General features: G+C 42.6%; 1 protein-coding gene across 1 annotated transcript in view; it reads right to left on the bottom strand.

Annotated features, from left to right (window-relative positions):
• Nucleotides 1-15,142, bottom strand: part of LOC116984831 (collagen alpha-1(XXVIII) chain-like) — a 46,355-nt gene extending 31,213 nt beyond the window's left edge. The window contains exons 1-2 of the mRNA XM_033039245.1: nucleotides 14,993-15,142; nucleotides 14,757-14,828 (exon numbers count right to left, since the gene is read on the bottom strand). Coding sequence (XP_032895136.1) covers nucleotides 14,757-14,828; nucleotides 14,993-15,142 — 222 coding nt within the window. The remainder of the gene's footprint in view (nucleotides 1-14,756; nucleotides 14,829-14,992) is intronic.
• Between the last annotated feature and the right edge of the window lie 1,527 nt (nucleotides 15,143-16,669).

Below are 16,669 nucleotides of genomic sequence, written 5' to 3'. Positions count from 1 at the left end.
AACTTCAAAACAGGTTCATCAACTAGTCATAAACATTCCAACAGTGGAAACACAAAGAAAATCTGTATTTCCATACATGGTCAATATGAATCACATTGCTTTGGGCAGTACAGTTAGTGCTGTTTCCTCGTTGTGAGGAGTGTAGTCTGTGTTTAGTTTGCATATCCTCCCTGTGACTGTGGTTCTACTGGGTGGTACAATTTTCTCCCATATCACAAATTTAAAGGAAAGAACTGCAGATGCTGGTTTAAATCAAAGGTAGTTCAAAAATGCTAGAGTAACTCAGCGGGACAGTCAGCATCTCTGGAGAGAAAGAATAGGTGACGCTATGGATCTAGACATCACCCATTCCTTCTCTCCAGAGATGCTGCCTGTCCCACTGAGTTACTCCAGCATTTTGTGTCTACCCTGTGAAAGAATATAATAATAATAATAATGGATGGGATTTATATAGCGCCTTTCTAATACTCAAGGCGCTTTACATCGCATTATTCATTCACTCCTCAGTCACACTCGGTGGCGGTAAGCTACTTCTGTAGCCACAGCTGCCCTGGGGCAGACTGACGGAAGCGTGGCTGCCAATCTGCGCCTACGGCCCCTCCGACCACCACCAATCACTCACACACATTCACACACAGGCAAGGGTGGGTGAAGTGTCTTGCCCAAGGACACAACGACAATATGCACTCCAAGCGGGATTCGAACCGGCTACCTTCCGGTCGCCAGCCGAACACTTAGCCCATTGTGCCATCTGTCATCCCAATATGTTTGCATGTTCTTCCTGTGATTGTGTGGGTTTCTGCCAATTGCCCCAATTTCCTCCCACATCCCAAAGACATGCTGATGGTTTGACTGACTGATGTAAATTGCACATAATGTAGGTGAGTTGCAAGAGAATCAGGTGGAATTGAAATAATAATTTCCAGGGAAATAAGTGGGGAACTGGACTGAATAGATTGCTTTGAGAGTCCACATTATGTCTGACATTTAAGAAAGGGAAATAAAGAGAGAGGGAAGTGGAAATGATAGAATTGCTTAAATCTGGCGGGCTGAATGGTCTCCTCTGTGTTGAAATTAGTAATGGCTATCTGTGCTCTATTTGTTCCCTTATTCAATTCAACATTCATGATAGAAGCTTAATCATTCTATTGACCTGTAAAACAATTGTTTTCCCCATTTATCAAATAATTGTATAGAATGCAACAGAAATAAGTTTGATAATATGCTACCTAGAAAAAGTCTCAACAATATATTTGCATCTTTAGTTTCTAATTTTTTAAGTTCCACCAGCCAGTAACTGTCACTAACCTCTAAACTCCACACGTCAAATGATCCCGCGCGGTACAAGAAGGCCCACTATAATCTCCGCAAAACCATCAAGGATGCCAAGAGACAATACCGGGACAAACACGAGTCCCGTATTATCACTCGGACACACGGGGAATTTGTCACGGACTGCATAAGATAACTGGCTGCAAAGCAAGGTCAGGCAACATCATTGGTGACAGTGCCACCCTACTCGATGAACTGAATGCTTTCTATGCTCGCTTCAAGCAGAAGGCCAACTAAGTGACACCTGACCCTTCAGACTCCCCGTGTGCCTCTCCCCAAGGTGACTGTAACAGAGGTTGGATTGGCCTTCCTGATGGTAAACCCACGAAAAGCAACTGGCCCAGACGGAGTTCCTGGCTATTTCCTTAGTAGCTGCACGAACCAGCTAGTGGGAGTATTTGCAGATGTCTTTAATTTCTCCCTAAGCTATTCTGAAGTACCTACCTGTGTCAAGCATAACACCGTCATCCCAGTGCCAAAGAAAAGCAAGACCTCATGCCTAATCGATTACCGTCCAGTGGTCTTGACATCCACCATCATGAAATGCTTTGAGAGGCTAGTTATGGAACGCATTAAATCCAGTCTATCCAGCCGCCTTGACCCATTGTAGTTCGCTTACCACCACAACAGGTCCACAGACGATGCCATTGCCCTCCACACAAATCCCTAGAACACTGGAGAAGAGAGACACCAACGTCGGACTCCTATTCATAGACTAAAGCTCTGCCTTTAATGCCATTATACCATCCAAGCTTATCAACAAACTCGCGGGACTTAGTGTCAGCACTCATCTCTGAAACTGGATCCTCAACTTCTTGACCAACAGACCCCAATCAGTAAGGATAGGGAACAAATCATCCTCAATGATAATCCTCAACATGGGGACTCCTTCATAGTCCCCTTCTTTACTCCTTGTACACCCCCGAGTGTGCAACCATGTACAAATCTAATTCAATTTTCAAATTTGCAGACGACACCATCATTGTGGGCCGGATATCAAATAATGATGAGACGGAGTATAGGAAGGAGATCGGAACCTTGTGTCCTGTTGTCGAGACACCAACCATTCTCTCAATGTCCAGCAAGACAAAGGAAATAGTGATCGATAGTGATGATTAGAGCCAGGATATTTAGGCATTAAAAAACTCTGAAATAGGCAGGCAAAAAGGCATAATAAAATTACAAAAAAAGGCATGAAAAAGGCATTTAATGATTTTAAAAAAGGCATAAAAAGCTATGTATTTCCACTACCAAAATATTATTTAAAATGTTAATAGAAAGATATACTACATTAAATGACCAAAGTTGCCTGGTTGCACTTAATTACTAGCATTTTTTTCAAATTATCTGGTGTTAAACTATGCTGTCTGTCAGACAGAATATGCTTCAGTTGTAAAAAACATCTTTCTACCTCAGCTGAGGTCACTGATGCAGACCCGGAACAAGCTATACACTCTATATTCATGTCAATATCTTGTGCATTACAACTACGTTTGAGAACTTTAGCTATGTTTTGTATTTCTTCAAGATCTTTGTTAGCTAAAATTACTCTCTCACATTTTCCTTATAAGTCTTTACCTACATCGCCAGGAACTTTATTTTCTTGACATTGGAAACTAGGCGATCGACATTTGGAAACAAGCTACGTATGTGCTTGGCAATTCTATGAAGTCCTTGAGCTAAGCATGTCAAATGCAAAATTTTGGGGAATAAAACTTTAAGAGCACGAGTAGCTTTTTTCATGTACGGTGCTGCATCAGTCACAAACAGAAGAACATTCTCGTGTTTTATACCTTCTGGCCGAAGTACAGCAAGTGAAGATGTAAACAACTGAGCAATAGTTGAGCTGTTTGACTTCTCCAATACTTCCGATGTCAACAAATACTCCATTGATGGTTGACCTGCCTCCAGTGTACCGATGACCACATTGGCAACATATCTCCCCACAGCATCGGTTGTCTCATCTACTGAGATCCATATTTTGTTGCATGCAACGTCATCTCTAATTTTCTGCACAACAATGTTGAAGTTGCTGTCAACATACATTTTCCATAATGATGACTCGCTTGGTATATGTTCCTCTGTGTATTTCTCTAAAAAACCTCCGAGAGATTTGTTTTCCAATTTCCACAGTGGAATTCCAGCAACACTCAAAACACAGATTTGCGACTGGAGCCAGCAGTAAATGTAGTGATGAGACAAGCTTGAGTATTTCGCTTGGGTAGTTTACACTCCAGCGGTATCAACATTAACTTCTCTAATTTTAGATAGCCCTTGTCTTCTCCCTCCTCCCCCTCTCCCTCCCCAGCTCTCCTTCTAGTCCTACTGTCTCCGCTTCTTCCTTTCTTTTTCAAGCCCCCCCACATCAGTCTGAAGAAGGGTCTCGACCCGTAACGTCGCCTATTCCTTCTCTCCATAGATGCTGCCTCACCCGTTGAGTTTCTCCAGCATTTTTGTCTACCTTGGACTCTCCTTGATCGGACTTTGCTGGCTTTACCTTGCACAAAACGTCATTCCCTTATCATGTACCTATACACTGTAAATAGCTTGATTGGAGTCATGTATTGTTTTTCTGTCGACTGGATAACACGCAACAAAAGCTTTTCACCATACCTCAGTACACATGACAATAAACTAAACTGAACTGAACAACTGGACACCCAACATCATATTTTACTTCCTGTTTTCAACCATACTGCAATAGATCCAATCAACAAAATAATATTACGGACAATCTACTTGAAATGTTAACTGTTTCTCTTTCCACAGAAGCTGCTTAACCTGCTGAGGGTTTTCTGTTTATACCTCACTCAATGGAAGCTGTGAGGTTTTGTATTCTGGTGCACAACTATTACTATAACCCATGTGGTTTTGCATAGAACTGTTTTTTTCTGTAACCTGATAAACAAGGGTATGATACATTTTCATTTTAGGTATAAACTTTGGACAATGTTAGCTTGCAACCATGCTGTTTTTATTTATTGACAAATTCCTCATGTGCATATTATTTTGATGATAGAAGGTGACACAGAATCTCTGTGAGAGTACAAGTGGTCAGCCAAAGGTGAAACTGCATGTAATTTCAAGGGTAATGTCATATTTTGTGAAGAGAATAGTTGACCTGGAGTTGGATGAATTGTCTTTCAAACTTTGGTTTAACCGAGAAAACTCAGGCCATCCAGTTTGTCTTTTAACATCCTGAGCTAATTGCCGACTAGTCTGAACAATCTACTTTTATTCAAAAACAATAACAGACAAAGCATAAAATGGGGAAAATCTAATTCTTGGAAAGCTTCGGGAGCTGCAAGTCTCAAGTCATCTCCTTCCTCACCATTTCATCTTTATCATTACTCCGTTCCAAAATTGGTATTTTTTAAACTAAAATCTAGTTGTCTGTAAATCTAGTAAATCTAGTAAAATCTGGTCATGAATGAATCGATATTTATCAACAAATCCGTACTCAGAGTGAGTCAATTGCACAGCTTGAAATTGCATGCATTGAAATATTTCTACAAATTAGTTCTGAATTCATTGCTCTTTATCTCCATCTTCTGGTTCACATAGGCAACCTAAAATAGTTTGGCGTGGTCTACGTTATTTTTAACCCTAAGAAAACATACAAGTTCCACTTAACTCTCGCATTTCTATTAGGAATAAGCCCATTTTATTAATAACTCTGCCAAATCAAGACTATTCTATTAACCAAGCTGGTATCAGATCAGCAGCTGCAATATACTTCTGCATCCTAAAAAATGTATAAAATATGTATAAAAATGTAAGTATAATCGCACCAATAATTTATAATGCAGCAGAATTTCAGTTCAATTTTAGCCATTAATTCAAATTCAGATTCAGATTCAAACTTTATTGTCATTGTGCAGTGTACAAGTACAGAGACAACGAAATGCAGTTAGCATCTCACCCAGAAGAGCGAACACAGAATAATGGAACAGTAAAATATATATATGTATATACAGTAGCAGTAGTGCAAATTTCAGGGGGGGGGGGGGGGGGGGGGGGGGGGGGGAGAGATCAGTCACTGGGGGAAGGAGTGTCCAGGGGGGTGGTGACTGGCAATCACCAAGGTGCAGAGTTAAGTAGGGTAAAAGCCGCAGGGAAGAAGCTGTTCCTGAACCTGCTGCTCCGGCAATGGAGATACCTGCAGCACCTCCCAGATGGGAGGAGGGTAAACAGTCTGTGGTTGGGGTGAGAGCAATCCTTGATGATGCTGCGCGCCCTTCGCAGACATCGCTTGCTCTTGACAGATTCAATGGAGGGGAGTGGGGAACCGGTGATGCGTTGGGCAGTTTTCACCACCCTCTGCAGTGCTTTCCGGTCGGAGACAGAGCAGTTGCCATACCATACTGTGATACAGGGTGCTCTCGATGGTGCAGCGGTAGAAGTTCACCAGAATCTGAGGAGACAGATCGACCTTCTTTAGTCTCCTCAGGAAGAAGAGATGCTGGTGAGCCTTCTTGATCAGTGTGAGGTATTGTGGGTCCAAGAGAGGTCATCAGAGATGTTGACCCCCAGAAACCTGAAGCTGGAAACACGCTCCACCTCCGTCCCTTTAATGTGGATCGGGGTGTGCGTGCCGCCCCTGGACTTCCTGAAGTCTACAATGAGCTCCTTGGTCTTCTTGGAGTTAAGGGCCAGGTTGTTGTCAGCGCACCATGCTGCTAGGAGCTGGACCTCCTCCCTATAGGCCGACTCATCATTGTCGCTGATGAGGCCAATCACCGTTGTATCATCTGTATACTTGATGATGGTGTTAGTACCATGTACAGGTGTGCAGTCGTAGGTGAAGAGGGAGTAAAGGAGAGTGCTCAGCACACAGCCCTGTGGAACGCCGGTGTTCAGGGTGAGGGTTGAAGAGGTGTGGTTGTCTAACCTAACAGACTGGGGTCTGTTAATTAGAAAGTCCAGTATCCAGTTGCAGAGGGAGGGGTCGATGCCCAGGTCGATGAGTTTGGTGATCAGTTTGGAGGGGTTAATGGTGTTAAATGCTGAGCTAAAGTCGACGGACAGCATTCTCACGTAGGTGTCTCTGTTGACGAGGTGGGGAATGGCGGAGTGAAGTGCTGTGGAGATGGCATCCTCTGTACTCCTGTTCTTGCGGTAGGTGAACTGATAAGGGTCCAGTGTGGGAGGTAGGCAGTCTTTGAGGTGTGCCAGGACCAGCCTCTCGAAGCACTTAGTGATGATGGGAGTAAGTGCAACTGGGCGGAAGTCGTTGAGGCTCGCCATAGTGGAGTATTTTGGCACCGGCATGATGGAGGTGGTTTTAAGGCATGTGGGGAAAGCTGCTTGGGCAAGTGACAGGTTGAAGACGTCGGTCCAGATGTCTGTCAGCTGCGCAGCACAGGCCCTGAGGACGCGCCCGGGGATGCCGTCAGGGCCAGCAGACTTTCATGCATTAATCCTGCTCAGTGCCGCATACATGTCGACGGGGGTGAGTGTGAGGGGCTGGTGATCAGCAGGGAGCACAGCCTTGATGGTCATCTCTTGATTGTCGCTGGATGTGGGGGTGGTGTTGGTGGGTTTATAGTTATGATGCCTTGCCACATGCGTCGGGGGTCGAAGTTGTTCTTGAAGTGCTCCTGGATTAGCCCTGGATGAACTGTAGGCTCGAGCATCGCCTGACCTGAAAGCGGTATCACGTGCCTTCAGCAGTAGCCTGACCTCGCTGTTCATCCATGGCTTCTGATTCGGGAATGTGGTAATCCGTTTGAGGGAGGTGACACTGTTAATGGTGGAGTTAATAAAGTCCAAAACGGAGGAGGTATAAGAGTCAATGTCCGTGTGGGAGTCAAGGGTGGCCTGAGCTGCAAACTCATTCCAGTCAATGTTTCCAAAACGCTGCTGAAGTATGGAGTCTGCTCCCACTGACCAGACTTTAACTGTCCTCACTGTGGGTTTAACACGTCAGATGAGTGGAGAGTACTTTGGGAGCAGGAACAATGAGAGGTGATCAGACTGTCCAAGGTGGGGGAGGCTTTGTAAGCTTCAGCCATGTTTGTGCAAACTTTGTCCAGTATCTTGTCTTCTCTAGTGGCGAAGGAGATATGTTGGTGGAATTTGGGGAGTACAGTCTTCAGGTTGGAGTGATTGAAGTCACCCGCAACAAGGAAGGCTGCCTCGGGGTTGTGAGTCTGTTGTTTGCTAATGGCAGTATGCCGTTCTTTCATTGCAAGCTTAGCATTAGCATCCGGAGGAATATAGGCTGCAGTCACAACAGTGGAAGTAAACTCTCTGGGCAGATAGAACGGTCTGCATTTAACCATGAGAAACTCTAGGTTAGCTGAGCAATGACTCTCGATGATGGTAGTGTCCGTGCACCAAGCTTTATTTACATAAATGCACAGACCCCCACCTCTGGTCTTACCGGAGTCTGGTGTTCTGTCCGCTCTGAGTATATGATGCCCCATTAGCTCAATTAATCGTACCCCAATAATCCCTTATTTTTAGTCAGTCCCTTGAGATCAAGGATGACTAGTCTCCATTACAGTGCTATAGTGTCTAGGGCAATTTGAGGTCAATGTGGAACCCATTGATTTTGTCACAGGTTGGCATATGGGTGAGCAGATTGGGAACTGAGGCATTCCAAACGCTGTTTACATTGGGTTTCTGTGTGCTCATGGTGCACAAAGGTAAGATTCTCGGTGTTATGCAGAATGCTCCTTCCCCACTTCAAACAGTCATGGTCCAGAGATTCACCGGTGTCAATGTGGAAGTTGTATTTCTTCAAGGAAGTTGTTTCAAAAATATATTTGAATTGTTTCTTCTGTCCACGTGTCGGACATGAGAATGACATGTTCTGTCCAAAGGAGCCAACAGGTACTTTGGATCTGTCTTCACTAAGGAGGACACAAACAATCTTCCTGATATACTAGTGGCCAGAGTATCTGGGGTGACGGAGGAACTGCAGGAAATCCATATTAGGCAGGAAATCGTGTTGGATAGACTGACGGGACTGAAGGCTGATAAATCCCCAGGGCCTGATGGTCTGCATCCCAGGGTAATTAAGGAAGTGGCTCTAGAAATCGTGGATGCATTGGTGATAATTTTCCAATGTTCTATGGACTCAGGATCAGTTCCTGTGGGTTGGAGGGTAGCTAATGTTATCCCACTTTTTAAGAAAGGCGGGAGAGAGAAAACAGAGAATTATAGACCAGTTAGCCTGACATCGGTGGTGGGGAATATGTTGGAGTCAATTATAAAAGATGAGATAGCCGAACATTTGGATAGCAGTAACAGGATCGGTTCGAGTCAGCATGGATTTACGAAGGAGAAATCATGCTTGACTAATCTTCTGGAATTTTTTGAAGATGTAACTAGGAAAATGGACAAGGGAGAGCCAGTGGATGTAGTGTACCTGGACTTTCAGAAAGCATTTGATAAGGTCCCACATAGGAGATTAGTGGGCAAAATTAGGGCACATGGTATTGGGGGTAGAGTGCTGACATGGATAGAGAAGTGGTTGGCAGAAAGGAAACAATCGTAGTGATTAACGGGTCCCTTTCAGAATGGCAGGCAGTGACTAGTGAGGTACCACAAGGCTCGGTGCTGGGACCGCAGCTATTTACAATATACATCATACATCAATGAGTTGGATGAAGGAATTCAAAGTAACATTAGTAAATTTGCAGATGACACAAAGCTGAGTGGCAGTGTGAACTGTGAGGAGGATGCTATGAGAATGCAGGGTGACTTGGACAGGTTGGGGGAGTGAGCAGATGCATGGCAGATGAAGTTTAATGCAGATAAATATGAGGTTATCCACTTTGGTAGTAAAAACAGGAAGGCAGATTACTATCTAAATGGCATCAAGTTTGGAAAAGGGGAAGTACAACGGGATCGGGGGTCCTTGTACATCAGTCTATGAAAGTAAGCATGCAGGTACAGCAGGCAGTGAAGAAAGTGAATGGCATGTTGACCTTTATAACAAGAGGAATCGAATATAGGAGCAAAGAGGTCCTTTTGCAGTTGTACAGAGCCCTAGCGAGACCACACCTGGAGTATTGTGTGCAGTTTTGGTCCCCTAATTTGAGGAAGGACATTCTTGCTATTGAGGGAGTGCAGCATAGGTTTACAAGGTTAATTCCCGGGATGGCGGGACTGTCAGATGCTGAGAGAATGGAGCAGCTGGGCTTGTGCACTCTGGGCTCTTAAAAATAGCGGAGTCAGGGGATATGGGGAGAAGGCAGGAACGGGGTACTGATTGGGAATGATCAGCCATGATCACATTGAATGGCGGTGCTGGCTCGAAGGGCCGAATGGCCTACTCCTGCACCTATTGTCCATTGTCTTTTGTCTAATTTCAGTTAAATTGGAGATGTTGGCTTGGAAGAGGATGCTGATTTCAAGAGATTTAGCTCTTAGGGCTAAAGGAATCAACAGATATGGGGAAAAAGCAGGAACGGGTACTGATTTTAGATGATCAGCCATGATCATATTGAATGGTGGTGCTGACTCGAAGGGCCGATGTTTCTATGTTTCTATGATATTGGTTCACTTATGCTGCCAGACGATGATAGACAGTTTCCAGTAACAATACAAATTAAATACAATTTTATTACAACTACTTACTGCTATAATAAGTCACATGCTAACTTAATGTTAAGGGGAGTAATAACTACCTCACTTCTGGATTTCAGCTCTCTTGAATCACAGCTAAAATGATATGTGGAGCCACTTGGTTCTCTGGAACTAAATCCAAGCATCAGTAAGCAGATTACTGAGCATATTTGCACAATGTTGCATTTAATTTTTGGTCATTTGTGTAACATTGGGTATAAATTTTTAGTTAATTTTACGGTCAACCCAATGTATATTCAAGACTGCCTGTAGCTTATCCTCTACTGCTCTGTTATCTTTATCATTAGCTCCATATCATCTGCAGGTTTAGTTCCAAGCCAGCTCATGGTCATATTCTCTAAAGTTAAGATAATCTTTTTCTGTTTATGTATCATCCTTTACTTTGGAGATACAGCGTGGAAACAGGCCCTTCGGCCCACCGAGTCTGTGCCAAATCAGCGATCACCTGGTACACCAACATTATCCCGTACACTATGAACAATTTGGAATTTTACCAAAGTCAATTAATCTACAAAGCTGTACAACTTTGGAGTGTGGGAGAAAACCAGAGCACACGGAGAAAACCCAAGCAGTCACCGGGAGAACACACAAACTTCGTACAGACTGCACCTGTAGTGGGGATCGAACCCGGGTCTCTGGCGCTGTAAGGCAACAGCTCTACCACTGTTCTGCCCTAATCCATTATCAATGCTTCTATGAATCTGGATTCAGATTCCGTTTTTACAGTTCTAACTTTCCTACTTGATCTGAATCAAATGCTTTACTGCAATTTAACCGCACATATCCTCTGCATTAATAGCACCAGGTTCCCTTGTTACAGCATCAAGGAATGAGGTCAACAAGAAAATCTCTTTACAATTAACATCTATTGACTCTCTTTCATAATTGTATCTCTGTACAGATGTTCCATGAAATTATAATTTGTTTAGAATTTCACAATTTTACTCACAATGGATGGTCTCACTGGTCTCCAGCTTCCTGAACCATTTTTAGATACCATTAAAAAGAATATGGTTAACAGCTGCCTCTCTTCAACTTCCTACACCATTTCAGTATTCTCTGACTTGTGTAGGATTTTCACTAAAGTTTTGGTAATTTCCTCTTTTATTCCCTTAATAATCATGAGATGCATTTTATCAAGTTCTCTGACACATCATATGTCACTAAAGAGTAATTAGTGTTTTATCTTGCAATGTGCCTGAATTCCTTTCCAGAACAAGTAAGTTTAGCTTTTTCTTTGATTATAAACTGAGGTCAAGATCATATTTATTGCTTCAGCAGCACATGCACTGTCTGATGATGAGGAAATATATAATAAAATTGCTCAAATGATAAGTTCTTAAGGAACTTGTATTAAGTGGCAAGAGAAAAGCTTGGTGCTTTCAGAAATACATGCCTCCACAAAGAAATAAAGAACAAAGAACACACACAGGAGAACAGATGGCTTATCACAACATGGAAATGTTGATCTGATGGGCACCATCCTTCTTCCTTTGTGACACATCTTCCGAGCTCGGGTGTATCATTAAGGCAATTTATGGTTGTCTATGTTGGATTGTAGGCACCAAGGGTAGATACTAGTCTGTGAGATGGTTTGTGCTGTTTAAATGTATTTATGTTGAGATAGGAGATAGGCATAGGTGATGGTTGTGTGGCCTTTGCAAAAGAATTTCTTATGTTATAGAAGACTGAGAATGTAGCTCTGTTTTGATCTAAGCCAAACGTTGGGGTTTGCATATTGTAATCTTCAAATTGCTGTGTGGAATGTTATTGATAAGAAGTTGTAAAGAGGCCTTACATTCCTTTCCTCCAGAGATAGAAGATGGAGGTTGTAATACAAAATGAAATTAGACCCGAGCTTGGGAAGAAGCAATCAAGTGTGACAATTAATGGCCTTTATGTGTCTGTAGTTGGGAATTGTGTGATTAGAACTTTGTCTTTACCACTTTGTAAGAATGGGGCAAACTCATCTTTAATCTTTGTAATCCATAAGTAACTGTATTTTAACTATGTGGTTGTAAGGAAATTAATTGTGAAGTGTATTGTGTTTAATTACGATTGTAAGTATTAGACTTTATTTAAATCGGAAGTTTAAGAAATAACTTTCTTTTCCAAAAGTGAAAATATGTTTTGTATGCATGTGTTGTGTGATTGCTATATTATGTGTATATTCTGAAAAGTATTCTGTGAGAATTAGTTTTATATCTGTGGTTTTACTTTATTGAAATAAAATGATTTTGAGCAAAGAGGTTGAAGAAACCACAGCGGGGAAGAAGGTTGTAAAAGGGCTGGAAAAGGGAAAATCATGTGACTATACGTGTTGTCAATCAATGGAAAGGATTTAGTTGATTGGTTAATGCAAATAAGTTAAATGTATGGTAAACCATAATGATTGGTTAATAGTTTGCTGCTCCTTTTGTACTATCCTTGTCTTTTACCTATATAATGTGTTACATTTATGCCAAAGTCAGTAGTTCTTTCGACCTGCTCCAGAGTTTCTAACTCTGTGTTGGAAGGTTTAAAGAATTATCCAGCGCTGTCAGAATAAAGAATTGATTTTAGCAGCAATGGTTTGAATCAAGTTTTCTTGAATTAGACTGGCAAAAATAACTCATTTTAACAATGATGTGCATTCTTCGACCCCAAACTTTACCCATTCCTTCTGTCCAGAGATGCTGCCTGTTCTGCTGAGTTACTCCAGCAATTTGGGTCTATACTCACTCTTGTTTGTTTCAGACTAATGTAATCACAAACCTTTTCTCTGAACTTTCACAGTGGAATTGCACACAGAATAGCTGCTTCCATCAGTTTCATTTTTAAACTGTCCACATGTGGTAATTGTTCCTCTGGTTTAATTTCACTGCACCATCTCCCCGCCTGATTTCCAATCAAGAAACTGATTAGCTTTGTAATTGTAATTGTAATTAATTTATTAGCCAAGTATGTAAAAACATACGAAGAATTTGATTTGCCATACAGTCATACCAAAAAAGCAACAACATAAAAATTAACATAAACATCACACAGCACACTGTGATGGGTGGCAATAACGTACAGTATTATCTTCTTCCCTGAATGTTGGAAGGAGGGTATTAAATAACCATGAAAATTGCAGATAAAATGAAGGAACACTACAGAGGACATTTCAGGCTTTTCCACACATCACCTTAGTGAATGGCAATAATGCAATCCAAACGCTGTGCACGCCTGGTCAGCTGAATCACTAAAATCCTCCAGCTAATGTCAAATAAATGTTCCTATTATTCTGCACGAGAAGCAGCAAATCAGCGGTATAAATATTGTTTTTTCTAAAGATAGACACAAAATGCAGGAGTTACTCAGTGGGACAAGCAGCATCTCTGGAGAGAAAAAAATAGGTAACATTTCGGGTCGAGACCATTCTTCAGACTTGAAGTAACCCAAGCATCCCCTTTCTCTCCATCCCTCCAACACGCTAGTTGTCGTACTAGTTTCACTGTCGTCCTGTTGACTTTCACTGTCTGTATAACTTGTTATCACCTAGCCTACACCCAACAATGGACCATTGTGGGCTCCACCTTTCCTTGATCATCATTACTTTTAGCATATCTTTGATTCATTTGTTCTATATCTCTCTTTATCACCGTTCATATTTCTCATTTCCCCTTCCCAACTCTCAGTCTTGACCCGAAACGCCACCTATTCCTTTGCTCCAGCGATGCTGCCTGACCCGCTGAGTTTTGTGTGTCTATCTGTGGTTTAAACCAGCATCTGCAGTTCCTTCCTACACAATTTATTATAATATTCAATGCCTATTCTGGTAGATTATGTCTAATTTGTGCTTCTAATCAACTTTTGTTGCATGCTAATCGTCAGCGAAAATACTCTTCATGATTACATTTGATCCATCCACAGGGAACAGGTACATGATAAAGGGAATAACGTTGAGTGCAAGATAAAGTTCAATTAAATAAAGTATGAGCGTCTCTAATGAGGTAGATAGTAGTTCAGGACTGCTCTCTAGTTAGTGATAGGATGGTTCAGTTGCCGGAGAACTGGGAAGAAAATGTCCCTGAATCTGGAAGTGTGCGTTTTCACACTTCTGTACCTCTTGCCTTATGGAGAGGGGAGAAGATGGAGTGACCAGGGAGAGACTTGTCCGTGATTATGTTGGTAGCCTTGCCAAGATAGCGTGAAGTGTAAATGGAGTCAATGGAAGGGAGGTTGGTTTGTGTGATGGTCTGGGCTGCACCCACAATTCCCTGCAATGTCTTGCAGCCTTTGATGGAGCTGTTCCCAAACCAAGCTGTGATGCATGCTGCTAAAATGCTTTCTACATTTTAGAAACTTAGTTAAACAGTGGGATAGTGTCACAAATCCAGAGACCCATGTATAGTCTATCTTTGGGTGCAGTCAGTGTGGAGAATGTTTGCTCTTTCTTAGACTGCTCTGGGGTTTCCTTGAGTGCCCCAAATGTAGATAATCAGCTGGGTGAGAATTAATTAGTTATTGTAAATTGCTTCCATTGTATGTAGGTGGCAGCGGAACAAGGTGAAAGGGGGTAGGAAAGTTGATGGGGGTGTTAGAGGAAAAATGGAATTAATGTAGGATTCGAGCTTGATGATTAGTGTTAAAAACAGTGGGCCGTAAGGCCTATTGTTGTTCTGTGTGACTCTACTACAAATGATATTTTAGTAACTCGATACCACTCAGAAAGGGGTGATTTTATTGGAGATTTAAAATGCTACTTACAAGTAAGATTTAGCATGGATAAGTTTAAGACATGTATTTGACAGTAAAATGGTATTTCCATTTGGTTCTCAAGAGTCAGGCCAATTTAAATTTACCTTGGGTCCAGCAGGTCCAGCTGATCCTGGATGTCCAAGAAAACCACCGGGTCCCCTTTTACCAGGATTACCCTAGAAAATAGGAAGGTAATTCCAATCAAAAACTTATGCAGTTACAAACAAAAATCCACAAACATATTTTTCACTTGATAGCAGCAGAGGCTATATTTTATCACTGCATTGAACTCATCCTTGTAGAAAATTCTCAGATGACACCTGATAAAACTTCCACTGACAAGCAGTGTGCTGGGAATGTGCCGGCAAACAGCGGCCAAGCCCACCAACAAGCCCAGCCTGCCCGCCGCCGTGGACCGATGATGGAGGACTTGCCGATAGGCCCGGCTCACCCACCGTGGGCTCTGAACTCGGCCCCGAGCCACAGGCATTGGCGGAACCTGTGCCACCGAGAGTAGGGAGGGAGCCATGAGTGAGATGGACTGTCGTGAGTGAGGTGGACCGTCGAGTGCATCGAGAGCAAGGTGGACCACCAAGAGAGAGGAGGGAGCACGCAATGAGCTACCTGGCGGGGGGCCACCGAGAATGAAGGGGGTACCCGGCAGGGGGCCGCCAAGAACGAAGGAGGACCGCTGAGAACGAAGGAGGTCGCTGAGAATGAAAGGGGACTCAGTGGGGGCCGCTGAGAACAAAGGGGGAACCGGCGGGGGGGTCACCTGTTGCCACGTGCAGCGGCAGGCCTGGTTCACTGCTGCGAACAGAAGATACAAATGTTGTAACTTGATCGGCGCCAGAAACGTGGTGACTCATGTGTACTGCCTAGGTGAGTTCTGCTGTATGATTTTACCAGGTTGTATGCAAAACAAAACATTTTACTGTGTACCTAGGTGCATGTGAAAATATAGTATGATTAAATTGAAGTATCATTCAAATGCTGTTCAGTAGTTTGTGTAGACAAACCTGTTTGTCTATGTCATCTACATGCAGCTGGATGAACTTCTCATATTCACACAAAGTTAAAAATAATTAACTTCTGTTTTTTCAGCAAAGTTTGCATAATAACAATCGAGTAAATCTGAGAATATACTTTAGGGATTACACTGACCGCACGGGACTAATTATTCAGGAGCTGCTGGCCAAACACCGAACGAAACCTAAAATAAAATCCTTCGACTTTAGACTATAGAGAGTGGAAAAAGGCCCTTTGGCCCAGAGTGTCCGTGCTGAACAGCGATCTCCACCGTACACTAGCACTATCCTACACACTAGGGACAACCTGAAATATCCAAGAGTGAATTTCTGTCCCTTCAACTTTCCATGGGAATTTAGTTCAGCTATATGGAAAGTTCTGGCTTGAGAAAACAGGTGAGGTCCATCCTGGCCGTTTTGAGTTGGAGGACTGGTCCATATTATTCAAGGACTCGGCACCAACATAAATAAGGGCACCGCTGCATTACAGGTTATAGAGGACTATGAACAAAATAAATCAATCTAAATTAGACACAAAAAGTTGCAGTAGTTCAGCAAGACAGGCTGGAGAAAAGGAATGGGTGATGTTTTGGGTCGAGACCCTTCTTCAGACTGGTTTGGGATAAGGGATTGATGTAGAGAGATAAAGAACAATGAATGAAAGATATGCAAAAAAGTAACGATGATAAAGGAAACAGGACATTGTTAGCTGTTTGTTGGGTGAAAACGAGAAGGTAGTGCGACTTGGGTGGGGGAGGGATAGATAGAGAGGGAATGCCGGGGTTATTATGTATGTATGTATGAGTACTGTGTTTACAGGCCTGTTAAACTGCTGAAAGTAAGAAATTAATGATCCTGTTGTCAGAACATATGACAATTCAACAGTTTTGACTCTTGACACTGTTGTACCCAAATGTGGGCAGGTTGGAGTTGGAATAGGATGCTATTTTTTATTTTAATTATTTTAGTTTTTGTCTTTTGCAATCCAC

Source organism: Amblyraja radiata, chromosome 2, assembly GCF_010909765.2.
Source record: "Amblyraja radiata isolate CabotCenter1 chromosome 2, sAmbRad1.1.pri, whole genome shotgun sequence".
NCBI lineage: Eukaryota > Metazoa > Chordata > Chondrichthyes > Rajiformes > Rajidae > Amblyraja > Amblyraja radiata.
The sequence above is the reverse complement of the archived record's forward strand: the minus strand, read 5'-3'. Positions and strand labels throughout refer to the sequence as shown.